Source organism: Manis javanica, chromosome 4, assembly GCF_040802235.1.
Source record: "Manis javanica isolate MJ-LG chromosome 4, MJ_LKY, whole genome shotgun sequence".
Taxonomy (NCBI): Eukaryota; Metazoa; Chordata; class Mammalia; order Pholidota; family Manidae; genus Manis; species Manis javanica.
The window spans coordinates 146,818,116-146,843,961 of record NC_133159.1 but is presented as its reverse complement, the minus strand read 5'-3'; the positions used below and the strand labels follow the sequence as shown (position 1 = coordinate 146,843,961).

The following is a 25,846-nucleotide window of genomic DNA, read 5'->3' as shown; positions in this document are numbered from 1 at the left end:
TTGAAAACCATTTAGTACAACTATTCTGTGATGTTTGGATCTCTTCTATGATATAACTGTTAAGTAGATTTACCTGTGCAGATGACTCCATTGATTTAGAAGTCACTATTGAACAAGCCTGTTCAGAGCTTGAGTCATACCAAGATTTGAATTCAGCTTTGCCATTTACTGGCTGTGTGACTTTTAGAAAGTTATCCAACCTTTCTGAGCATGTTTCCTTATCTGTAAAATGGGAGCAACAGGATGTAATACATTAAGTGCTGTACTGTCTGCAATGCTTCCATACACTTTGAAATGACAGCAACGATGGCAGCTCTCTCTATTCTTTTTCTGAAGAAGGTATTGAGTGAGCTTCCCTTTTTACATTAGCCTGAGCTTGGTTGCATATCTTTCAGCTACCCAGATGCAGTTTTGCCCAAGGTTATACTTATTTATGTGAACAAAAAAAACTATTGATTACCCAGATTGATCCATCCATCTTGACCATCTTAAATAGATTTGGAGTTTTGAAAATCACATCACCATCAAAGAAGGAAGATTATTCACTGTTGACGTTATGAAGTATGAAATAAATGTTATAGCCTAAAAATGTAGTAGAACATTTGATCAAGTCTGGAAACCTGGTTTCTTTCCTGTCTCCACTTCTAGCCAGCTTTGTGATCTGGGGCAGCTCATTTAACTTGTCTTTGTCCCTGTTTTATCACTTAAGTGCTGAGCTCCCTGGTGTTTCTGTTATTCTGGGCTTTTAAGAACTCTATTCCTTTTTTTTTTTCAATGTAAGACCTCTTAACACAAAGGCTCTTTGTACACCATGAAATTTGTGTATACAACGTTTATGCTTCTTTTGGAGAGAAAGAGATTTCCCTCATTTTTAGAGAGGCTCTCTGACACCCCTCACCAAAAAAAGGAGAGAGGGTATTAACTTGCTTTGATGCTACCCCAAGAAATGTATGGTAGAACTTCTTACCTGTCTTATTTGTATCTCAAATTTTAGCACAATGGATCGGGATAAAGTGGGCATCCCCACAGATGGTGATTCACATGCAATCACTTATCCACCTGCAATTGTCATTTATATAATTGATCCTTTCACATATGAAAATAAAGATGAGAGCACTAATTCTTCTAATGTATGGACTTTGGGACTACTTCGATGCTTTCTGGAAATGGTCCAGACTCTTCCTCCTCACATTAAGAGTACTGTTTCTGTACAGGTAAGAATGATAAATGTTGCAATTTAAATTTATATGAAATGGGTTTGTTGTTGACAAAAGTTTTAAGATAGTATTCTGTATACAAATGGATTTTCTATAAGCTGGGTTCTATTATATTGATTTTTGCTTTAAGTGATATTCTAATAAAAATTTCAGGAAGCTTACAGAAGATAAACTTTACAATCATACCACAGTAATAATGGAGAATAAAAAGATTGTATTAACCATGTTAAATGTTTCTCCTGTGTTACTTTTATCAGCCAGTTTTTTAATTCATAAGCTTAAATAGAGAACTAGAGCATGGACCTATATATAAGCTATAGTTCTAAATAAGACAGGTTACAAGTAAAAGTAGAAAGAAATTAGCCATATTAAATTGCTTGCAGAGATTCTGAATTATATCTCTATAGACTACAACAGGAATAGTCTGGCAGAGTTAACTAATATAACTGCTGTGTAGAAAATTTTAAAGGTCTTGTTAGCAAAACTGACTTTACTAAAAACCTGTAATAGGTAGGAAACCAGTTCTTTAGATTATTGTTTTAATTAGGCTTTATTTTAATTTTCTTGTAAAGTTTTTAGGGTTTTAAACTCTCAGTTCTTTTTTATTTTTATTTTGGTATCATTAATCTACAATTACATGAAGAACGTTATGTTTACTAGGCTCTCCCCTTCACCAAGTCCCCCCCACATACCCCTTAACTCTCAGTTCTTTTTATTCTCTTGTTGGAAGTTTAACATTTGTAATACTTGCCTATAATTCTTAGATTGTTCCTTGTCAGTACCTGTTGCAACCTGTGAAGCATGAAGATAGACAAATCTATACCCAGCATTTAAAATCCCTGGCTTTTTCGGCCTTTACCCAGTGTCGGAGACCACTTCCAACATCAACCAATGTGAAAACATTGACAGGCTTTGGTCCAGGTTTAGCCATGGAAACTGCTCTTAAAAGTCCTGATGTAAGTATGTTTTCCATTACTACCAGTTACTGAATAACTATACATTTTATGATCTTATGCAAAACTAAGTACTTCTCTGTTTAGCTCTCATTTTTCAGTTAGGTTATAATTTGATAGGGATTTATCACATTTTCAATGAAAGATTTTTCTGTGATTGTGTAGTAGTATCATAGTATTTTAATTTTTTATTTTACAGAGACCAGAGTGTATTCGACTTTATGCACCTCCTTTTATTCTGGCTCCAGTGAAGGATAAACAGACAGAACTAGGAGAAACATTTGGAGAAGCTGGACAGAAATACAATGTTCTTTTTGTGGGCTACTGTTTATCACATGATCAAAGATGGATTCTTGCATCTTGCACAGATTTATATGGAGAACTTTTAGAAACTTGTATTATTAACATTGATGTCCCAAATAGGTACTTATATTTTCTTAAATGTATCATTATCATCCCATTTTAAAAAATTTATACATATATACAGTGTTTCACTTTTAATGAAAACTGGAAGTTTCTATACATTAAGATATTAAATCTTGGAATTGTGGGTGCTTTTTACTTTTTTTGTAGTGAATATTTATATGATTAGGAGAAATAATTTTGATTAATCTCTGTTACACAGACAAAAAAGACCAAGGTTTCTAAATTCTATATAATAAAGCTTGAGGCAATGATTTTAGCCTGAAGAATTTTGAAACATGGAATGAGAAAGCCTTTGTAATTAAAAAAAAAAAAAACTAATAGCGCACCCTAGAGCATTTACTTTCCTCATGTATCATCTAAGACATAGTTCCCAATTAACTGAGTGAGTTAAACTTCTTTTATAAAATTGTTGAATGAAAATTTTACTGTTTAAATGTTGGAGTGTCCTCCAACACACAAAAAGCAAATAACCCGACTAAAAAATGGGTGGAGGATACGAACAGACAGTTCTCCAAAGAAGAAATTCAGATGGCCAACAGACACATGAAAAGATGCTCCACATTGTTAATTATCAGGGAAATGCAAATTAAAACCACAATGAGATACCACCTCACACCAGTTAGGATGACCAACATCCAAAAGACAGGGAACAACAAATGCTGGTGAGGAGAAAGGGGAACTCTCCTATACTGTTGGTGGGAATGTAAATTAGTTCAACCATTTTGGAAAGCAATATGGAGGATCCTCAAAAAACTCAAAATAGAAATACCATTTGACCCAGGAATTCCACTCCTAGGAATTTACCCGAAGAAAACAAGATCCCTGAATCAAAAAGACATATGCCCCCCTATGTTTATCACAGCACTATTTACAATAGCCAAGAAATGGAAGCAACCTAAGCATCCATCAGTAGATGAATGCATGAAGAAGATGTGATACATATACACAATGGAATACTATTCAGCCATAAGAAGAAAACAAATCCTACCATTTGCAACAACATGGAACCAGAGGGTATTATACTCAGTGAATAAACCAGGTGGAGAAAGACAAGTACCAAATGATTTCCCTCATTTGTAGAGTATAACAACAAAGCAAAACTGAAGAAACAAAACAGCAGCAGACTCAGACTTCAAGAAGGGACTAGCTGTTACCAAAGGGGAGGGGTTGGGAACGGTGAGTGGGGAGGGAGGGAGAAGGGGATTAAGTGGCATTATAATTAGCACACATAATATAGGTAGGTCACGGGGAAGGTAATATAGCATGGAGAAGACAAGTAATGACTCTATAGCATCTTCCTAATGCTGGTGGACAGTGACTGCAATGGGATGTCGGGGTGGGGGGACTTGATATTATAGGTGAATGTTGAAACCACAATGTTGCTTAAGTGGAACCTTCATAAGAGATAACAGCTAGTTATTATGAAGGCTGTAACTAATAGGTCATAACGGGTGAGCCTCATATTATGAGTTACCACTTAATAGACATTTCTAGTAACGTGTTTCAAGACTAGTGAACCCAGTGTAAGAACGTGAAAAACAAGTTCACGAAGTAATTTTCAGTTTTAAGATTTGGTTTTTTCTTCTTTACTATATATTTTCTTATTTGCTATATAAAGGTTCTGTTCCTTTAAGTTCAGAAGTTTGTTACATGCAAAGTTATTTAATGATTATTAGGTTATAGTGGTACTGAAAAAGTGGAATATAGAAATACTGATTTTATCTTATTGGTTATAAAGACTATTTTATAAACCTTAGAGAAGTAATTCATACCAATTTTGACTATTTTAAATGGGATAGTTGTGCTAATTAAGTGAGCTTTGGAAAGAGTGCATATCTGTTAAGGATGAGAAGGAGAGCAGAGAAATAATACTGCCTTTCCAATACAAAGATAGTATTGCCATTTTACTGAAAGAAGTGATAATGAGTAAGAGGTTTAACTCGAGTCATAGAGACCTGGGTTCAGATCCCAACTCTGCCACTTACTATATGATCTTGAGAAAATTATTTTAGCCAGCTGGGCTATACAGTTTATTTCTCTGTAAAATTGGGAGGGTAATTTTATCTGCCTCAGGGTTGTTAAGATGAAATGAAGTACATGTCAGTTGGGCGTAATTCTTGCTAAGTAGTAAGTACTCAATAAATGGTGGCTACTGTTGCTGAGTCACAGAGTGCTTATGTTACACACTTGCCTAATACAGAACATGCATGAGGAAAACACAAGGATGTTGTTTGGTTTGAGAGTGTGCTGTTTTGTTTGATAATCTTCAACTTAAAGTGTAGAGCAAGGGTTGGCAAACTACAGTCTGTGTGCCAGATCTGGTCATATCCATTTGTTTAAGTATCGTTTACAGTTGCTTTCATGCTGCAGCAGCAGAATTGAATTGTAGCAGAATCTGGATGGCCTGAAAAGCTTAAATTTTGGCCCTTTAAAGAAAACTTTTACCAATCTCTGGTGTAAGGCAGTGTTTCTGGTGAATCTGGGTGGATTATGCACACATTTTCATTTTAAGTATATTTGTAGAATGAATTTTTAAAAAATTAGCATGCCAAACCTATGATTTTATATATATTCTTGTTTAGGACTTGTGTTAAACGTTTCAGGCATTAAAATTAATGACCAGTTTTTTACAAATTTGAGCTATTTTTAAATGTTATCAGATGAATTTTAGAAATACGTGTGACTCTCTCGTTATTCTGTACAAAAGGGCTCGTCGGAAAAAAGGATCTGCTAGAAGATTTGGTCTACAGAAACTCTGGGAGTGGTGCTTAGGACTTGTACAGATGAGTTCATTGCCATGGAGAGTTGTAATTGGCCGTCTAGGAAGGATTGGTCATGGAGAATTGAAAGGTAAAATCATTATTTAGTACTTAAATTTCTGTTTTATGTTAATTTACACACTGTTCAGAACACATCTGTGTATGTATAGAATAAAATGCAAAGGTTATAAAACCTAGGGGGGTTTTTTTTGGTTTTGTTTTTAAAGAGGAACCACATATATATATCTACGCCACAAATGGCTTAATTGAAAATTTAAAAGGATAGTTTACTATATTCCAACTTTTATATTGGTGATATTACTGCTATTCTTATTTGTTGTCTTCCACTTTTTCTCCTTTGTGCTTATTATTTAACTCATCCTCTGTTCAACAGATACTAATAATATTGACACACATTAAAGTTGGGGGATAAAGAATGTTGAGCAACATCAGCAGTAAGAGAATTTTAGCTTTATGATGACTTGTATTTGGGAAATACACTGATTTTAAAACCATTGTTTTAAATGGTTCTACGGGGTGTTAACAATCTGTTACTTTGGATATTATTTCTTTACTGTTGATACCCACAGATTGGAGCTGTTTGCTGAGTCGTCGAAACTTGCAGTCTCTAAGTAAAAGGCTCAAAGACATGTGTAAAATGTGTGGTATATCTGCTGCAGACTCTCCCAGCATTCTCAGTGCTTGCTTGGTAGCAATGGAACCCCAAGGCTCTTTTGTTATTATGCCAGGTTAGCTATCTTTAGTTTATATCAGATTTGATTCTTCATACACTTAAGTTTCTAAGTATTACCTAAAAGTGATTCTTCATTTATTGAAAAAAAAAAAAAAAACCTTTCATTTTCTTTTCAGATTCTGTGTCAACTGGTTCTGTATTTGGAAGAAGCACCACTCTTAACATGCAGACTTCCCAGCTAAACACCCCCCAGGATACATCATGTACTCACATACTTGTGTTTCCTACTTCTGCTTCTGTGCAAGTAGCTTCAGCTACTTATACCACTGAAAATTTGGATTTAGCTTTCAATCCCAACAATGGTAGGTGAATTGTCCTTTAACGGTTTGCAAATATAAAATAAGTCCTGATGACTATGGCTGGGTTATAGGCTGAATAACACCTCCCAAAACATACTACGTCCTGTGAATGTCCCTGAAACCTGTGTATGTGACTTTATATGGCAGATGTGATTGACTTAAGGATCTTGAGATGGGGAGATTATTCTGGGTTATACAGGTGGGCTCTAAAACCAATCACATGTATCCTCATAAGAGGGAGGCAGAAGTTTGACAATACACAAAAGAGAAGGCCATGTGATGGAAACAGAGAGAAGCTAAGTCAAAGAGAAACGGTGCTATGCTGCTGAGTTTGAAAATGGAGGAAGGGGCCATGAGCCAAGGAATGCAAGGAATACAGTTCTAGATGCTAGAAAAGACCAACAGATTTTTTCCTTAGAGCTTCCAGAAGAAGTATAGTCCTGCCAGCACTTTGACTTTGGCCAAATGACCAGTATTTTGATTTCAGTCTAGTAAAACTGATTTTGGACTTCTGGCCCTAGAACTGTAAGAATAAATATGTGTGGTTGTAAGTCAACAAGTTTTGGTAATTTGTTATGGTGGCAACAGGAAACTAATACAACTATTCTTCTACCTTACTAATGCTATAAATTCTGTGAATTATCCCATACCTGAAATGGCAACATTGATCATAAAATATTTGTACAGGTTTAGCCTGTACTGTTGTTACTTGTACATAAACTTTGCAGCTCATTTTATATCCCTTTCTATCTTGATTCACCAAAATAATATAGTGCTTCAACTGCTAGAGTAGGGATGCAACTTTTCTGGATGAACTTACAGACTTACAGATAGCATTTTGTAGATGGCACATCTATAAAGTCATAAGGATGAGTATTGACTATTGTCTTCTTTTAATGTGTTATGCAGTAACTTGAATATTTTTAATAAAGAATTAAAGTATTTATCACAGATAGTCTCATTTTAAGTACATTTTCACTTCCAGTGCACTGTTTGCTTTGTATTAGTTTTCTGTTGATTCCCTAATTACTATATGCTTACTGGCTTAAAACAACACACATTTATTATCTTACAGTTCTGGAGGTCAGAAGCCCAAAATCAGTCTTACTGGGCTTAAGACAAGGTGTCTGTATAGTTGGTTCATTTTGGGGGTGCTAAAGGGGAATCTGTTTATTTGCCTTTGCCAGTTTCTAGAGACCACCTGCATTTCTTGCTCACGGCCACTTCCTCAACGCCAGCAGTGTAATATTGTGGCATCTCTTTCACTGACTCTAACCCTACTGCCTCCCTCTTATTAGGACCTTGTGATTACATTGGACCCACCTGGAAAATCCAGTATAATCTCCCCATCTCAAGACCCTTAGCTTGATCACATCTGCAAAGTTCTTTATGGTAACATATTCACAGATTCCTGGCATTAGGATGTGGACATCATTGGTGGGGGGCCATTATTCAGACATGCTTGCTTATAATGCATAATTTTTTATATGGCTCCTAGCACAATACTTGGTACATGGTGGACATTCAGTAGATGTTACTTAAATTAACTCCTTTTTTGTTAAAATTCATTAATTTATTTTAGCCCTGTCCTGTAAATGAACATGGGATAAGAAAAATAGAGTATGTAATTTTTTTCTCTCTCCTGTATAGATGGAGCAGATGGTATGGGTATTTTTGATTTGTTAGACACAGGAGATGATCTTGACCCTGATATCATTAATATTCTTCCTGCATCTCCAACGGGATCTCCTGTACATTCCCCAGGATCTCATTACCCCCATGGAGGTGATGCTGGCAAGGTAACCCTGTTAGAAAAGTTCAGCTTATCTAAATGTCATTCATTCATTAACCTAGTAATAGATTCATATATGAAATAAAATTATTTTTCCCTTGGAAATTAGCAAGAAGTGAGATTTTACAGTAGATTCATGCACTTCTGCCTTATAGACATCATTACTTTGAATTATACATTAAGAGAGTCTAAGGCTCTGCTTTCACTGACTTCATACTTTCTAGACTACTTGGTATTAGTTTCTTTTGTAATTTTCCTGACATTTCACCATAGCATCTACTCAGGTATAGGATCAGATTATCTGAGAATCAGTATATTGCTCTAAGAGCTGTCATTCATATCAGGGCTGTGACAAGGAACATAATAGAAATAATTTTCTGATAAGAATACAGAAAACACTGACCACTGTCTCTGTGGATGTAGGCTGTCATCCTTTTATTTGAACTGACAACTAATTGGGCTTCATTTAACTAACATCTTACTTGAGTGAAATTATATGTAGTTGTTATTTGATTATTGGAGGATGCATATGTTTAGAACCTGCCTTTTTGAAATAATGAAGGATATTTGTCCAATCTTACCTTGCAACCTTTCTTCCCTTTTTTAACTGGAAAGAAATGAGATTGCTGAGGCAGAAAAACCCAACATATTAGGAAAAGCACCAGTAATCTCACCACTTGAATAAACACTTTTTGCTTTTAGCCAATTACCTTACTTCCACAAGTATTTATATTGTAGCTTACACTAAGTAAAATCAGCTTTTTAACATTGCATTGTTGTTTTACCATAATTTTTTAATATCGTTCCCAAAATGTTGGACATTTAAGTCTTTTTTTCTGTTATAGGTAATATATTGAACATTTATGTGCTTATCATTTTTCTTCTTATCTATTTCCTTAAAATAAATACCAAGAAACACATTGATCAATCCAAAGGATAGGAGCATCACTTAATAGTTGTCCATTCATGTTGCCATAATGCTTTCCAAAACACTGTTAACTACACTTTATATGTAGTGCTAGATGAATAAAGCTAAATTTCATCCACCTGTTGGATTGAGAGCTGGTGGTCAGGAGTTAGTTTGAGAGAGTATTAGGAAATAAGTTAGAAATTCCATTGAACATTTGTATTTTTCAGTCAGCCACAAAAGTTTACACACACCTGAGGTTGGCATAATAATACAGATTTGTTACACAGTTGACATATTCATTTTCTCATGAAACTCTTCAAACTTATTCTAATGCTACTACTAATTATGGTGCTCCTGTAAGTACATAGCGATTGATTTTATTATCCATAATTTTTTTTAATTGAAGTCATAAGCTAATGAAACTGCTTGCTATAATAAACCATCTGCATTTCTGTCTAGTGCCTCAGTATATGAAATGAACTAACACACTTTTAATTTTGTCTTTTTAAGGGTCAGGGTACTGATCGGCTACTTTCAACAGAATCTCATGATGAAGTAACTAATATTCTTCAGCAACCATTGGCCCTTGGTTACTTTGTATCAACTGCCAAAGCGGGTCCCTTACCTGACTGGTTCTGGTCAGCATGTCCTCAAGCACAATATCAGTGTCCCCTTTTTCTTAAGGTATTGCCATTTCTATGCCAGTTCCTAAATAATGCTAATTGATGACTTTAAGTCCTAAGAAATATAAAAGTGCTTTTTTGAAGTCACAGCTTTTGTCTAACTAAGGTCTTAAATGCCTTGCCACATATAACTCTCTAGGCAAGGTTACAAAGAGAATTATCTAATAATGAAAACTCTGCTTTTTAAGTTTATATTAAACTTGAACTTTTAATTAATCTTAAGGAAACCTCTGGGGTCCTTGCTCTAATTATTTTCAACTGGACATACAGAAGTTTAGAGCTGGGAGAAATATTAACTTTAACCTTTTCACTTTCTAGGTGAGCATTTTAAAGTTAAGAAAATCACATCTGTCCAGTCATAAATTGGTAGTAGTCTTTTAAGATTAAAACCTGAATCTTTCCATGATTATAATGTTACTTGAATTATATCATGCTACACTCCTATTCCTCATTATTTTCGGGATTATATGGTTTATAATCTGTATAAGAATATTTGATATTTAGGTCCATTTACTACGTCCTTAGAAAAGCTTTCTAGCTTGTGTGAACTGGTGTATCAAAACTACTGAGTGGTTTTCCAAGTAAGAGGTTCCCAGACACACAGTGTGGCGAGGCTGAGGGAGATCATGACACGGCAGGTGTTGGGAAAGCCCTGGGCGGGCTTTGCCACTTCTTCCTGCTCTCCAAGTACACGTTAAGGTTGGGTCCACTTATCCGTGCCCAAACCCACCAGAAGCTGACTGTTTTATTCCATAAGTCATGCTAACTTAACTACTTGCCAACACTTCTTATTTGTAGGGTAAGAGTTGGATAGTATGCTTAATTTCTTGGGGTTATATTTTAGTGGTTATATGAACCAATAGGCTTGTTGCTATCTTTTAAGCTTGTTACTATTAAATCTTGATACCCTTAGCCCACATACCACTGAGCTAATGACATTTGAGATTAAGTAGTGAACTTCTGTAGCACCTTCATAAAGAATACAAGTCTTGATCTGAATTGACTACTAAGGAGATAAAATATTTAAAGAGTGTCAACCAAGGTAATAATTAGTTATATCATATGGCTTTCCTTCCCCTTCCAGTATGTGTGCAGTGGTCTATATAGATCTCATTACAAGAACACATTCCCACGGGGGGTTCTGCAGCATAATAGTCCTGGGAGTCTCTACAAAATAAAGGATTTTTGGTCTTCTGCGAAATACTACACACGTTTTCTGCCCCTTTTTGTTGTTGATACTTATCTGCACATTAAAGGTTCTGAGAAACAGCAGCAAATAACATTGTTTAACTGCCATTTCTGAAACTTACTTAAATACACAAGAAAGGATTGTGTAACACCTATTAATAGCTCATGGCTTTAGTGTTTCATGAAACATATTTTTAGGAAACACCACTTTACGAAAGCCCAAGGGACTATCCAGATTCTTTTCTACTCAATATTTATTTGCAGAGAGGATAGTATAAAGTGGGCACTCACCCTCAGATTTAGTGTAACAAGATTAGGATTTATGGTCTGAATTACCAGGTAAAGCATAATTTACCATAATTCTGTTCACCTTTTGTTTTCATACATCCCATTTTATTTTGTAGCATAGGCAATAAAAACACCTGGTATGTTTCTCTGCTTGAAAAAATACTGTGTTACATAGATGATTAAAAAATCTTGGTCAGAGAAATTAGAGCACTGGTAATAACTATATTCATTTAATTTGTAGTGATCTGTCATCTGAGACTTCTGCTTATACTAACAAGAGGTTATGGACAGTTAAAACCTCTGTATCTTTGGTTATGTTCTTGAATATACAACACAAGAGTTTATACATACCTTACAAGTGTAGAGGAGAGAGCACCTACATAAAAAATAGTATCTTTTACAGCATACAAAAATGCAATCTACCAAGAGTCTTTGCAGTCAGTGCCACTTGTCTTTTTAGCACTGTCATATATATTGACTTATAAACAAAATGATTCATTTTCCTTGATTGAAATGTGAAGAATACATTTCTTTTCCCACTCTTCATTGCCATACCTAAATGGGTGTGTAGTTGTTACTATGCCTCCATTCTGAAATTGAATTGGCAAAAGAAGGCATCTGTGCCCTGTATTACTTACAAGTGCTCATAATTCCACCAAAGGTAGCTTTCAGATTTATAGCTTTGTAAGTAAAATATTTGAAAATGTTTATTCTGTGCTAGACCTAGATATCTCTACAGTTCAGTTTTGTGTAACCTAGAGACAGACTGTACTCAGATTTCTCTTTAGTGCTTCCATAGACATTTACACATCAAAGCAGGTTACACTATTTTCATTACAAAATAATGAAAATCCTTTTTTAAGGTTATTATATGGCCTCAAAAACAATAAAGCTGAAGAAAAGGAAGTAAAATTCAATATAAGTTATACACTTAAAAATTACTTCTATAATGAATTAAACAAGAACAAGCATCTTTACAGTGGCTCCCATTCATTATATAGATTTAATGTGTTTCATTAAGGAAGAAACCTTGGGAGAATAAGGTAGAACCAATTGATTTTTTTTTTGTTGTTTGGCTGACTGATGACCTGTTACTTTTTTAGGCCTCTTTGCACCTCCACGTGCCTTCAGTGCAATCTGACGAGCTGCTTCACAGTAAACACTCCCACCCACTTGACTCAAATCAGACTTCAGATGTCCTCAGGTACAGCTCTCTTTACCATTAAAGGTTATCTTTTGCAACTCTGAAAAAATATAATGTTGATCCTTATATATTTTTCTCATTTTTGGCAATAGTTTATGGTTGTGTACCCTTGGATCTCTAGATGAATTATATCATTTGCAATGAGTGGTTTTCTTTCAAATGCATGTAATCTACTTTTGAGAATAAGCCTTATGAAAATTAGTTATCTTTACTCTCCTCAACAACTCTCTATTCCATACCTTCCAACTTTCTTTTAAGTGACTGAATCATATATACCATAATTGGAAACTGTCTTCTAAATTTACAGTGTAAAATCAATACTGACTTATTGCTTTTCAGGTTTGTTTTGGAACAGTACAATGCACTCTCCTGGCTAACCTGTGACCCTGCAATCCAGGACAGACGCTCATGTCTCCCAGTTCATTTTGTGGTGCTGAATCAGTTATATAACTTTATCATGAATATGCTGTGATCTTCATTTGATGGAACTGTGCAAGAAAAGAGCAAGGAGGAAAGATTTTGCTGCAAGATTAAGTTAAAATACCTTCTCAGTGAAAGTCATCTGTGATGGGGTCTAATTCTTATTACTTCAACAAATATTGTTTTGACTTGGGGGGAGGGGCTATAATCCTGCTATTTTTCATTGACTATACTGAACTCTTTGGGATGATGACTGGTCATACAAGACGTATTATAACATTTTCGTAGCAAAATTAACCTTTTTATTTCCAGTCACAGTATTTGTGAAAAGTAATGAGCCATAGTACCCGGTCATGTTAAATGAATATTAAAAGCATGGAGAGGAAACATGAGGAGCAATGAATTTCAACATATGGCTTCAGAACATCAAGATGTTCTTGTATTGGATTATAGTATCTAGTATTCAAAAAATGCCTGCATCTCTTATTTATTGTAAGTTTTTAAATGTATAAATTGTCTTATATTTCTTAACCTCTTTTATAAAAATTTTCCTAGAAGGTTTATACTGCCTTCTTGCTTTAAAGCAATTGGTCTAAAATATATGTAATCGTCTTAATTAAAAAGTTGCAGTAGGGTTGCTTTTAGAGTATTATTTTTTTGTAAGGGGGTGGGTGGGACAGTAAATTTGTATTGTCTTGATGTACAGTTTAATGGGAATAGAGGGAGAATAATGTCCATACCATTGTGTGTGGAAGATTTACAGCTAAGCTGTAGTTGCAGAGTACATGTACAGTAATGAAGTTCACTGTGTTTATAAATTGAAAAGGTACCGGGTCTTACAGCATTTTATATATCACACCTTTACAAAATAACATGATGGCAATATACAAGTGATATTGTTAGGTGGTTTAACTTAGAATAAAATGAGAATTCTTCAGTTATATTTTGTACTATGGTTTAGGGCTATGACTAATATTTCAGGCCATTTCCAGTGAAAGAAACTTAGTTTTACAAGAAAAACATTTGCTACTGAATGCTTAAATTAATTTTGGTGTTTAATGTTACATGCTTAAATTTTTTTCAGTTTTAACAGTGGCACATCTAGGCATGGGAATATTACTATGAAAATTATCTGCAGAATCTGCTATGAGGTTGAAATTTAGCCCAGCTCTAGGCATTATACAAATTATTTTAAAAGCAGTCACTCTTGATCGTTTGACTTTTTCCTTTTTTTTTTTTTTAAATTAAAGATTGGGAATGTGTGAGAGTATGCATATGTATGGGTGTGTGTGTGCAATCAAACTGTGGTGTAAATAGATTCTCAGTGAATTCTGGTATTCAGACTCTATTCCACTAGTTAAAAAACCATTTTCTAAACTTAACCTGTTTTCTTTTGCCTTTTTTATTTATTTAATTTTCTTGGTTTGGAGATGGCAGTCCCAAACACCAGAGTCTGTACTTTTCTATAACACAGCTCAGATTAAGGCAGGGCATATGCCAAGGAGGTTCTCACCTCCCTAAAGAAGGGACTTGAATTTTAGGGACTTTAATTCACCCCTTCCTTCAATACAGCTTACCCCCTTCTTGTTTGCACATGCCAAGATAACTGCTTTTATGCAGGCTTTACCCCCTTGAAAAATCCTTTTCTACAGTGCTGCTCACAAGAGAGTCCAAGTTAGCCTCCTGTTTGTGTTGCTGACTTGAATTCACAGTCACCAAGTCTACCTGTCTTTCTTGGAAGCAGTCTAGCAAAATTCTGGATTTGTATGTTCACTAATTCTCTAGAAGAACAAAATCAGTTGTATTTACCAAACTGTAATTTGGTATGTTTTGTTTACTGAAACTTACATGCTTAGCTTAAATATCACTTTCTTATGAACAGTATAACTTAGTCAAATTGTGTATATTAAAACATTAGCAAGTCTTTTTTTCTACAAAGAAGACACAACTGGTGACAAGGGTTTTCAGTCATTTTTCTCAAAACTGTAATGCAGTCCCAATGGTCAACATATTTTGAAATTAAAATTTAAAGATCACATCTCTGCATTCATTTTTAAAGTATGCTAACACACTACAGATTATGTTGGCATGTTTTGTTCTGTACTTAAAAAAAACTTGTCTGAGATTTGAGGGAAAAGATGCTTATTTGGAATTTCTATACAAAATGTATACTTTCAAAATATATTTAGCTCAATAGTGACTTTTAAAGGTAAAAGCTATATTCTCAATTGTTTGAAATGACTATCTTAAAGGAACCACACACCTCAGTTTGAAAATAGATTTTTAAAAAATGATTCCCTGACAGTTTCTTTTATATGGATCCATAAGGAAGAAACCCAGTATAATTCCTTTTTATCTTGGTACCAGGGAACAGTTTCTAGATATACAAGATTTAGTGATGATTTTTTTTCTCCCCTTCATATAAGAGTTCACGCTCAAATAGAAAATTAGCAAATAGCCATTAGAAAAAGTCAGGAGACTAATTTCAGAAACAAAAAATTAAGCCTTTTCTGCAGATGATGGATCTGACTTTCTAATTTACCACGTATGGGTAGTTTTCTTTTGTTTAAATGGATAAGAAAATAATATGCTTTATACCAGTTGATCACCAACACCCTTGACTTCTTTGTTACAGCACTAATGTCTGTTTTTTTGTGCAGTTATCCATTACAAAGCAGAGTGGAAGTTCAGTATTTTGGCGTTTCAGAAGATTAGTTATTTAATGTCTGCTTCCAGCCAGTAAGAAACATCTAGCCATACTTTCTTATGCAAGCCATTCAGTTATCAGGACTGTGAATTAACACTGTATGAATAAATTTCTGTACACCTTATTGTTTGGCCAGAAGGCCACCAAGTGTACTTATATATAATCCTTAAATTTTAAAGTAGCTGTAATTTTTAAATCTTTCTAAACTTTTCTTAAACCACTAAAATTAAGCTCTTACTACTTAGTCAGCTATCCTCAGCTGTATTCGTCCTCAATTGTCAGTATGGCACAGATTACTGTATTAAAATATTCTCCTTTCATCTTCATATTTACCTTCTGAGGTAATTTTTTAACTTAATGTGTTACTACAGAGATTTGCAGATCTTTAATCAAGCACTATGTTAATACTGTAATATCAAAATACTATGTTGCATTATTTAAAATGTTCAAATTGAATACATTAAAAGGAAGTTTTTAAATGCTGTTGCATCATATAATTTGCTACTCATCCACTATGGCATCACATATCAGTGTATTAATACATTTAATGTTGCATGAGTGATGTTTTGGTCTGGGTTTCCTCTTAAGATTCTAGTTTGTCTAAATTAAGAAAAAATGTTTTTGACATATTTTTTTTTGTCCCCTCATTCCCACCCCCTGAGAAAATCAGCTGGATACCTTAACCTTTGGGTTTTCTTGGTGTTTTAATGGGCCCAGAACTGTGGTTTAAATTTTTATATATGTATTTTCTTTTTTGTGGAGTATTAATGAAAAAACTGGATTTGGGACCTAAAATACTCCTCAGGTTGATGTATTCATTTTAAGATAGCTTTAGTTTTCAAACTTAACTGGATTTGTGGACCTTAAAGTTATTGAATTTAAACTACAAATTATTACATCATTACTGGACATATCAGCATTAGCTCCCTCAGAGCAGCCTGGTCACTTCATGAAGGGGCATTCTGAAGTTGTTGTGCAGCGACATTTACTATGGTCCAGTTGCTTTTTTTTTTTTAACATGACAAAAAAAGAACAAGGAACAAACACTATTGCTGCCGAATGCCATGACACTGAGTTGTACAAATTGTGATTGAGGAAATGAAAAGGTTTATACTTTTTAAAAAAAAAAAAAAAAACTTCAAATGGAATAAATTATTCATGAAGCCTTCATTGTGGTGTCTCATTCTGTTGAAAATATTTCTACCTAAATTTATGTAAATACTAGTAATAGTGGTATTTATTTATAAATGGAAAGGGGCAATCTAAAAGCTGACTGATGGACTTTCAGCTTCTCTGGTGTATTTTAAGATATTAATCATTTATCAACATATAATATATAGGAAAACTTATGTATATTTCTTTCTAGCTGATCAGTTTGATATCAGTTCTCTAGTCTAAACAAGCTACTTTCAAATATTTAAAGCTTAGCTCTATCCAAATTTTTTAAATTACATTAATGTTTCTGAAACTAGATGTTCAGATATATAAAATCCATCAAAAATAGCTCAGCCCATTTTGTATAAGCAGTCATTTAAAATACTTTTGTCCAAGCTTGACCTGAATAAGGACAAACCCCAAAATTGTTGTGGTCATTTTGAAATAGTTTCTGCCAGCAAAATTTTAACATCACTTCTTTAAAAAGAGGTATATGTTGTTGGAACGTTATCTTATTTTTCTGCCTCACAGTTTGTACTACAACTGTAACACATTTACTACATTTCTAGAATCAAAAGTATATTTCCTGACAACTTATTCTTGTTTAATGATTTTTATTACCAAAATATAGCTGACACAGAATTGTTGCTGTCAGAATGTTAAAAAATATATATATTTGGAGCGTATGGTAGTCATTGTAGGTTTTTAAGATATCTAGAGGCAGAACATCCACTTCAGGATAACATAAATGCAGTTTGAACTATGTTTGTGGCAGATAACCTTTAAATATTACAGTTTTGAACTTCTGAAATATAGTTTCTAGGGCAGCATGGACATTCTTTCTTAAGCATGTTAAGTGAAATTGTCCAGGTTTTGCTTAACAAGGTATTATGGGTATATTATTGCTCAGATAAATCAGTTCTCCATGCTGCCAAAAATTTATTGTATAAAAGTCCAAAAGGCACACTGGATTATTTGAAGTGTTCATATAAGCAAATGAGAAAGGAAGAGAATCTGTGTTTTTGGCTTATGGTAAAAGACAAATTCAACTGCCTTAAACATATTCCTGAGTCATCTAAAGAACCCTCATCCTCAGAGTCTTCCAGCTATAAACAGAAAGTTTGAAATTGATATTCTTTGAGGTATTTTTTTTTAATTCCAGAATGACCCAACTGAACTGTCAAGAATGACCTATTGTGAAGTTGAATGGCTGATGTTTAAAACACTTCCATATTTGCTATTACTATGCAAAGAAAAAAAATCTTACTGAGTATATATTTAAATAGTCCCCAAACCATGTAGTATCTTAAAGACTTGCATTCAGACTGCATGAGTTTAAGTCTGGATTCGGTTGATTCTCTTTTTGTTCTTGAGTAAATCTATACTTTTGACTAAAACCAATAATCTTCCTCCACAAAACCACCTGGTCCCTAATTGTAATCCTTGTCACTGAATGACACTACCACCCATTTGGTTATGCAAACCACAAATTCTTGTTACCAGTCATCAGAAACTTAAGGTCTTGTGTAGTGACTATCAGATATGCTCATTTCTACCTCTGTCAGCCTAACCTTACTCTAAATTAGCATTATCCAATACCATATAATCAACCTTATGTGGGTAGACCACTGCAATACACTCCTAACTCAGTCTACTTTCACTGTGTTCTCTATTTGGTAGCTTAAGATCCTTTATGGCTGCTGCTTGCTCTAAAGATAAATACTAAAATTTTTACATGTCCCTTGCCTACTTCTGCACTATCTTCAAAATGGGCCTCTCTCCCTTGTTCTCGTAAGCCTCTAGGCATTTGAATTATTTGAAATCCTCATGGTTATCCTTGCCTTCAGGCCTCCCACTTATTTCCACATAAGTCATTGCCTCAGATCAGGTCCCCTTGTTATATACTCATTATAAAACCCTACATGGAGTCTAAATAGAGTTTTGGCAGTTTATAATTGCATGATTGTTTTCCCTACCGAAAGACTCCATGAGGGCAGAAATGGGATGTTTTGATTACTGCTGCATCTCCAGGATACAACAGAACACATAGCATGTAGAAGGCACTGAAATACTTTTTGAATATAAACTTCTTGTGATAAGGTTGCAAACTACAAAACTTAGTTGAAGTGTGAATTTCAACTAAGTTTCAACTAAGCAATCTATGAAGTTATAAAATGCTAATTATTTGGGACTCTTATTTTCACATTTGTAGAAATAGTTTAGGATCAGTAGATTAGGATTCTTATACTCCTAGGTCTGCCACTTTCTAGCTTGTGACTTCAGGCAAAACATTGAATCTGATCTCAGTGTTTCAACTTGCTTATTTGTACATGAATTCAGTAGTAACCATACCTTCCCAACCAGCTTTGTGAACATCAAAGGAAATTGCAAAAACACTCAAATTTATAAAATACAGTTGTGAGGGATGATTAATACCTATGGTCTCTAGAAGAGTCAAGACCAGAATGAACTAAGGACTGTAAGAAAAACAATGCTTAAAGGCAACAAGGACTTTTAAACATGTTTCTAGCAAGAACAGGGATGGATAAGATACAAGAAAATACTTAGTACTTAAGCTTCATCTTCCTTCTGTCTTACCCACTAAAAAGAAATGGGTCTTCAAGATCTAAAATGTAAGACAACATGTATTTGATGGAATTAAAATCTGAGATAATTAACATTTAAGGAGCTAATCTGCTGAAGCGTCCAAATACAAATGAATTCTATCCTGGGTGCTGGAAGAGCCTGCAGATAGGATTTCATAAATGCTGTGGAAAACAAAGGTAAGCCCTGCAAAGGTGGAAAGTACAACTTAACAATTTTTAAAGTTTTAAAAGTTACATCCTAGAAACTACTAACAAATTTACTTTATGAACAAGATCATTAGAAGCCAGCATAGTTTCACTAAAGCACTATTCGTTCAATAAACTGAATACCTACTATACACTAGTTAACACACTTTAAGCCCTCAGTCTACTGAGAAATACACGTGTATGAAACAATTGGTTTGAAAAGCCGTCTAAAGTGATATGAGTAACAATGCGGTGCACGTACAGGAGGCAATAGCTGAAGCCAATCTCACCTTTTGAGAGCACTGAGAAACTGATAGATGATGAGAAATGCACATTCAGCAGGTTATTTAACAAAGCTTCATGGTATCTTTATGCTTCAATTATCAACTCAACAAACCAGTATTAAGTATCATACTGTGCCAACGGCAAAGAAAGAAAATACGGTTCCTGCCCCCGAAGTACTTAACTTTCTGGTGGGAGAGACAATTTGTAACAATATATATAGTGCAGTATGTGAGGTACTGCAAAGGGTGGCTTGGGAGAATTGAAGATTAAAGATCACTTAAATCTAATGAAGAGGTGGTTTGTCAGGGAAAGATTTCCTAGCAAGAGTACATTGGAGGTGAGACAAAGGATGGATAAAAGTTACAACATAAGGATAAAAGGCATTCCAGACAAGGAACAGGTGGGGAGAAGGCCCATTAATAGTGGAAAGGATTTGGGAAAGAAGCAGTCCAGCTGACTAAAATGGAGGCACATGGTGGGATACGGCAGGAGTTCGTGCTAGAGAGAAGTCACACTGTGAACTCTGTCTTTTGAGTGCCACCTTACGGAAAATGAACTTTGTGCCTAAGCAGGGAAATGTTTTAGTAGTTGGGATGATTCATAATTGAATAACCATTCCCAAAAAGGCTTGATGGGTACAGCTATGTCAACTTGGAGGGATGTCTGTAATGCTGTACTAGAGGACCTTGGCTGGGCCCAATTTTATTCGACATTTTACCCAGAAATTTAATGAAGATATCTGCGTAGCTAGAGCAGATAGCTGGCGTAGAAGAGCACAAAGATCTTGACAGGCTGAAACAATAGAAGAAATCTTACAAGACAAAATGTACACAGTGCACCCTGGTGAGGATAATTTTTTAAAAAGTTCCATGTTGAGAAAACTGGAGCTAGATGTATCCTAAGATCCTTTTAGGTTCTACAATTCTATTTCCGAAGAACATTGGTCATCATTTAAATATCTAGGTTTCCTAATTTTTTGAAACTCATTTACTTGGCAATCATCTACATAAAAGCAACTAGTATACTTGAAACATAGAAGATATATTTTTTCTTCCTCCTTTTTTCTTCCTCGAGTCTGATTGAAAAATAAAGTTGAAAAGAGTAAATCAAAGTAAGCTAATCAGAGGATGTTTACTTCAGGAAGGAGTCTTCTCTTTTGACTAAAAGTACAGAAACTATGCAACATGTTTCATCAAACCCAAGATACCAGTAATCATAAGATATCATTACTTTATATACAACTAAGAAAACATGCTACCAAGTACAATTTAACACACTGTTGATTCAAGACACCCCAATTTCAGAGATGTTAGAATGTGAAAAATTCATCATAGAATTGAAATACATTTTTTCTGAGTAGAAATAGTAATGAGCTTCAGTACCACAATGGTCTTAAAAGGGATTATTTCCTCAAACATTTATAATCATAGAAGGGCACATAATCATAATTATGTAAGATTCTTCTTTGATAATCAAATGTTTTGTGATTTATAGGCAACCAAATGTTAGGGCTAACTAGTAGCGTTATTTACCATTCTAGAGGTTCAGTGATCTACCTAATTAAACATCTGAGCTGCAAAGTCTTTACATTTGATTTTTGTATAGTTAAGAGAGTTGGCCTTAGAGGAAGCAGATCTAAAACTCACAAGCTCATGAGTAAATCTTTTTTCATTATGATGTCTGAGTTATTGTTGTCAAAATGATTTAATTGGCAAACATTACAATGTAAATTTGAAAGACTTTTGCTGACTAAATGGATATGAGAGGGAGAGGCTGGAGTCTAGGATGACTTCCAGCTTTCTGGCTTGAGCAACTCTTGGTGATTATATTCACTGAGATAATTGGAAGGAAGGGAGAAAAGGACTTGGAAGAAGATAAGTGTCAGCTCTTCCCACCATTACATAAACTCTTATCTCATTCAGGTTGGATGTGATTTGCTGTTATCTGTAAATCAAAATGGATCTTCAAGTTCTTTTCCATTAGGTGAGTACAGGAACATAAACAATTAGAGATGGAAGAGACCTTAAAAAAAAATCACTTAGTTCACATTCACCTCCTACTCTTATGCATCCCCTAAGCCAGTGTTTGAATTGCCTACATACTCTATGGAATGACCATCCAGGGAGATTAGACTACTCAGCCTCTCTGTCTCAATTTCCACAATAATGAAATGAAACATAGTATTACCTACTTCAGAGAATGAAATCAGGCTACAAGACATAAAGCAGTAGTGCCTAGCTAGCTAGTGTTCAGTAAGTCCTTAATAAATATCAGCTTAAAAAATGACAATGTGGTATATAGTTCTAAATGCCCTAACAGATTGTGAAATCAGTTTTAGTGTGTAGTGACCAGCAATTTAAATAAGTGAAACAGGATACATAGTGTATTATTTCATAAAACGTTTATTTCCATTTAAATGTGGGTATATATGCATATATTTTCTGGGCCACAATATGGAATGTATTACTGTGGGTCAGGAGGAAAAGTTTGGAGAAACACTGCAACACACATTAGTTATTTTCTTCCTTTGCTGTTTTTTCACACTGAAAGCAGATCTTATTTTTAAAAACATTAACTCTCTGTCAAAGCCTTGGAACCTATAAAGTCTGAAGTACTGTATCTCTTGTTTTCAGCTGCTAGCACAGTACCTGGTAAAGATTAAGTGCTACATACACACTAGTTGAAGCAGGAACTAGAAATAGTATGAAAATACATAGAGTAGTGGTTCTCAATCTTTTCTGATTGTAAGACTCCTTTTGAGTAGGTGTGGAAAATTTTGGACCCACTTTCCAGAAGTGCCAAGCACTCACAATTTTGCACAGATTCCAGAGAATTCCTGAAACTCCATCCATCACCCTCTCAGGATCTTTGGCTTTCAAGAACTTTGAAACGATGTTTAACTTCTGACAGAGCGTGTGGACCCTCGGAATTAGATTACCTTTTAAACTCTTATACAAATCCTAGGATTCTAGAACTCTGGTGCTAGGAGGACCTAAAAGAGATGGAAAGGAAAGGTCACGTCTGCTTGCATAGTCTTCCGGTCAAAGAACAGTGGGAACAACTTTAACACACTTCTTTTACATGCGTTAAGTCACCCGAATGACACAATAATCCTGAGATGCTGAAACTGCAGCTTCAAGAGGCTTACGGATTTACCTAACAGGACACAGCGGAGCGGCTACGGAGGGAGCGCTGAGAGCAGGGCTCCGGCTCTTCGCGGGTGAAGTTGGGCAGGGTCCCCGGTGGGGGATGGGGCGGGGCTGCGCACGCGCACCGCTGCTTCAGCGCCGAAAGCTCCGGGCTTCCTCTTGCAGTCACCCTTCCTCTCCGTCCAGTACGGTGGCCGACGGGAGCCAGGCGCTGGGGATGAATGAAGGTGCTGGCTGCGGGTTCCAGCAGTTTCCGCTCTCCCGTCCCTTCAGTCTGGGTTCTGCCTTTGTGTTCTGCCCCATCCAGACCCCATCGCACCGCCGACCCGATTGGTCTCGGCGATTGGGTTCTTGGTGCTCGCTTCGACTCAGGACACAACTAGGGTGGAGGAATTTGGATTCTCGCCTAGGCCCAACTTCGGACCACGCTCTCGATTTCTACCGCGTCCCGCCTTTGGGGCGCGAAATTCGTTTGGGGTCCCGGGAGGTTGGAGGGTAGATTTAAGGTATGCAGCTTGCGCTTCTCAGGCCTCAGCACGTTTCCCGATCCCTATTGGCAACCGGCCCGACTTTTCACAGAGGGACTGGTTGGTTCTGGTTACTCCCGGGGCAGATCTGTGAACAAACAGGTCTGGGAGCCTCTACTCCGTCAAGCGCCCTTCTGTTAAAAGGCCTGCTCCGCTTGCTTAAAAGCAAAGCAACGTTTCTGCCCGCGACTCGTTTTACCCACGATTCTGTTAGTCTAGGGGTCTTAGAGGGGATGATTTGGGGCACCTGTTGACTGCATTTTTTTTTTTACCCCCTCTGATTACTTAAGACAAAGAAGTGCTCAAGTGGGACTCATCATTCTTCCATAGTTTATTGCACCTTCAGGGCTGTGTTTTTACTTAGTAATGCAAGGGACTTAGGATAGTATTAGGCTCCAGAGCGTTGATTCTGGTATTGCTTTTGGCTAGTGGGGAGATTTACCAATGCTTATGCAGGCTCGTGGAGGGTGGGAAAGAGAAGCCTAACAGTTCTTGGTTAGGCATGTGAAACAAGAGGAACAGAAGAGAAGCTTTCTTAACTATGCCATTCACTTACTTTATTTACACTGTGGCACTCTTAAGATTGATACAGTGGAGGAAATCTTGGACTGTGATTTTGTAGATGAAGGTCCACCCTTGGATTTTGCCACTTACTAGTAATATTACTATGGGCCTGTTGTTTAATCTCTCTGGTCTTCATATTCCTTCTTTGCAAAATAAGAGTATTACAACAGGAGATCTCTAAGGCTGGAAGAGACATTAGTATACTGTTTTCTTTCTCATTTTCCAGGTGGCAGTAGAAACATAGGGAGCTTTTGAGTCAGGAACATTGCCAACATACAGGCCTATTACAGATAGACATTTTTCATGATTTTTAAAAAGAGGGGCGTTCATACATGTAGAAGTTATACCCCTACTTGCGTTTTTTTTTTTTTTTTACCATTAGGATCAACAGTAATAATGACTGAGTGTACAAGCCTTCAGTTCGTCAGCCCTTTTGCTTTTGAGGCAATGCAGAAGGTGGATGTTGTTCGTTTGGCATCTTTAAGTGATCCTGAATTAAGACTTCTCCTACCCTGCTTGGTGCGGATGGCACTTTGTGCTCCTGCTGACCAGAGCCAAAGCTGGGCCCAGGATAAAAAACTTATCCTTCGCCTTCTCTCTGGTGTGGAAGCTGTCAACTCCATTGTTGCATTGTTGTCTGTGGACTTTCATGCTTTAGAACAGGATGCCAGCAAAGAACAGCAGCTTAGGTAATGTTATGCTGTGTGAAGTGTGGGTTGGGATTTACTTGGGATTGACAAAGAAGAGAGTCACATATTAATGGAGCTTTTAGGATTTTTTATTGGATGTGCTCCTTTAGAGAATGTTGAGAATCCACACTTTGGAGAGCCATTTTATTTAGCTCTTTTCTCTTTATGGTTAAAATTCTGGGATCTTTTGTATTCCATATTATGTTGTGTAGAGGAGTTTGGCTATATACACAGTTATATTCAGGCTAAATTGATTAGTCCAGTTACTCTTAGTGGAAGTGAGAGGGGTTAGTTTCCCTGGTGTAAAATAATATATTGGAAACCACGTGGGAAGCTTTTTCAGCTTTCATTGATAACCCCAAAATTTTGGGCAGGTGTTCTGTCCTTCCCTGCCCATTGTGAATCCAGTAGTGAGCCATTATAGTTAATGGAACTAGATGTTCACTATCAGTTGTGATAGAGCCTCTCCGTAGATTGTGAATCCTTGCGATAGATAGGCAAACAAGTATTTCAGAAGTAATACATTCATGAAATGTATGAAAAGCATTCATTCTTCTGTAGATTCTTCCAGTAAAAGATAGTTTTTATGCTATTATTTCTGTGCCAGTGTTGTCATAATTGTTGCTTTACATGTTTATACTTTAATAGGCATAAACTTGGAGGAGGCAGTGGAGAGAGCATCCTGGTATCACAGCTTCAACATGGACTGACGTTAGAATTTGAACACAGTGATTCACCTCGTCGACTGCGTCTTGTGCTCAGTGAACTATTGGCAATTATGAACAAGGTGCATTTATATTAATCACAGCTCAAAATATGCATGATTTGATGTCTACACATAGAAGGTAGAATCAAAGGAAAGAAGGCAGGCAGGTTGCATCCTTTTCTACATATATTTCTATTTGTTATGTAACTGTTTTCCTTTCAAAGGCTTTAACAAATATTAAATGCCTGCCTTAAAGTCTTTCTTTCTCTAATTGCTGTTTTGATTTATGCCTATTCTGCATTCTCTGTCATAGGGATTTTTTCCTCTATGGAGTCCCTACAGTGGCTTCTTGACATTTAGAAAGCTATATAGTTCAAGA

The 25,846-nt window shown here is 35.8% G+C and overlaps 2 protein-coding genes and 1 long non-coding RNA gene across 8 annotated transcripts in view; 2 read left to right on the top strand and 1 right to left on the bottom strand.

Moving 5' to 3' along the window:
• MED13 (mediator complex subunit 13) overlaps positions 1-16,768 on the top strand; it is a 94,727-nt gene extending 77,959 nt beyond the window's left edge. For 3 of the 4 annotated variants that reach the window (XM_037004032.2, XM_037004033.2, XM_037004031.2), the window contains exons 21-30: positions 995-1,214; positions 1,982-2,173; positions 2,370-2,593; positions 5,304-5,446; positions 5,946-6,104; positions 6,226-6,411; positions 8,059-8,207; positions 9,621-9,794; positions 12,373-12,473; positions 12,813-16,768. In XM_037004032.2, the coding sequence (XP_036859927.1) occupies positions 995-1,214; positions 1,982-2,173; positions 2,370-2,593; positions 5,304-5,446; positions 5,946-6,104; positions 6,226-6,411; positions 8,059-8,207; positions 9,621-9,794; positions 12,373-12,473; positions 12,813-12,945 (1,681 nt within the window). In that variant the 3' untranslated portion in view covers positions 12,946-16,768. Of the gene's footprint in view, positions 1-994; positions 1,215-1,981; positions 2,174-2,369; positions 2,594-5,303; positions 5,447-5,945; positions 6,105-6,225; positions 6,412-8,058; positions 8,208-9,620; positions 9,795-12,372; positions 12,474-12,812 lie in introns of those variants that run through there. The other variant, XR_012130642.1, reaches the window with a different exon arrangement.
• A 5,448-nt stretch (positions 16,769-22,216) lies between these two features.
• On the bottom strand, positions 22,217-23,114 carry LOC118969561 (uncharacterized). The gene is made up of 2 exons (XR_005057473.2): positions 22,989-23,114; positions 22,217-22,824 (listed from the first exon to the last, which is right to left on the bottom strand). It is a non-coding gene; the product is annotated as an uncharacterized lncRNA (long non-coding RNA).
• INTS2 (integrator complex subunit 2) overlaps positions 23,109-25,846 on the top strand; it is a 52,093-nt gene continuing 49,355 nt past the window's right edge. For 2 of the 3 annotated variants that reach the window (XM_073235312.1, XM_073235310.1), the window contains exons 1-3: positions 23,109-23,208; positions 24,455-24,761; positions 25,410-25,548. In XM_073235312.1, the coding sequence (XP_073091413.1) occupies positions 23,199-23,208; positions 24,455-24,761; positions 25,410-25,548 (456 nt within the window). In that variant the 5' untranslated portion in view covers positions 23,109-23,198. Of the gene's footprint in view, positions 23,488-24,454; positions 24,762-25,409; positions 25,549-25,846 lie in introns of all 3 variants that reach the window. The other variant, XM_073235311.1, reaches the window with a different exon arrangement.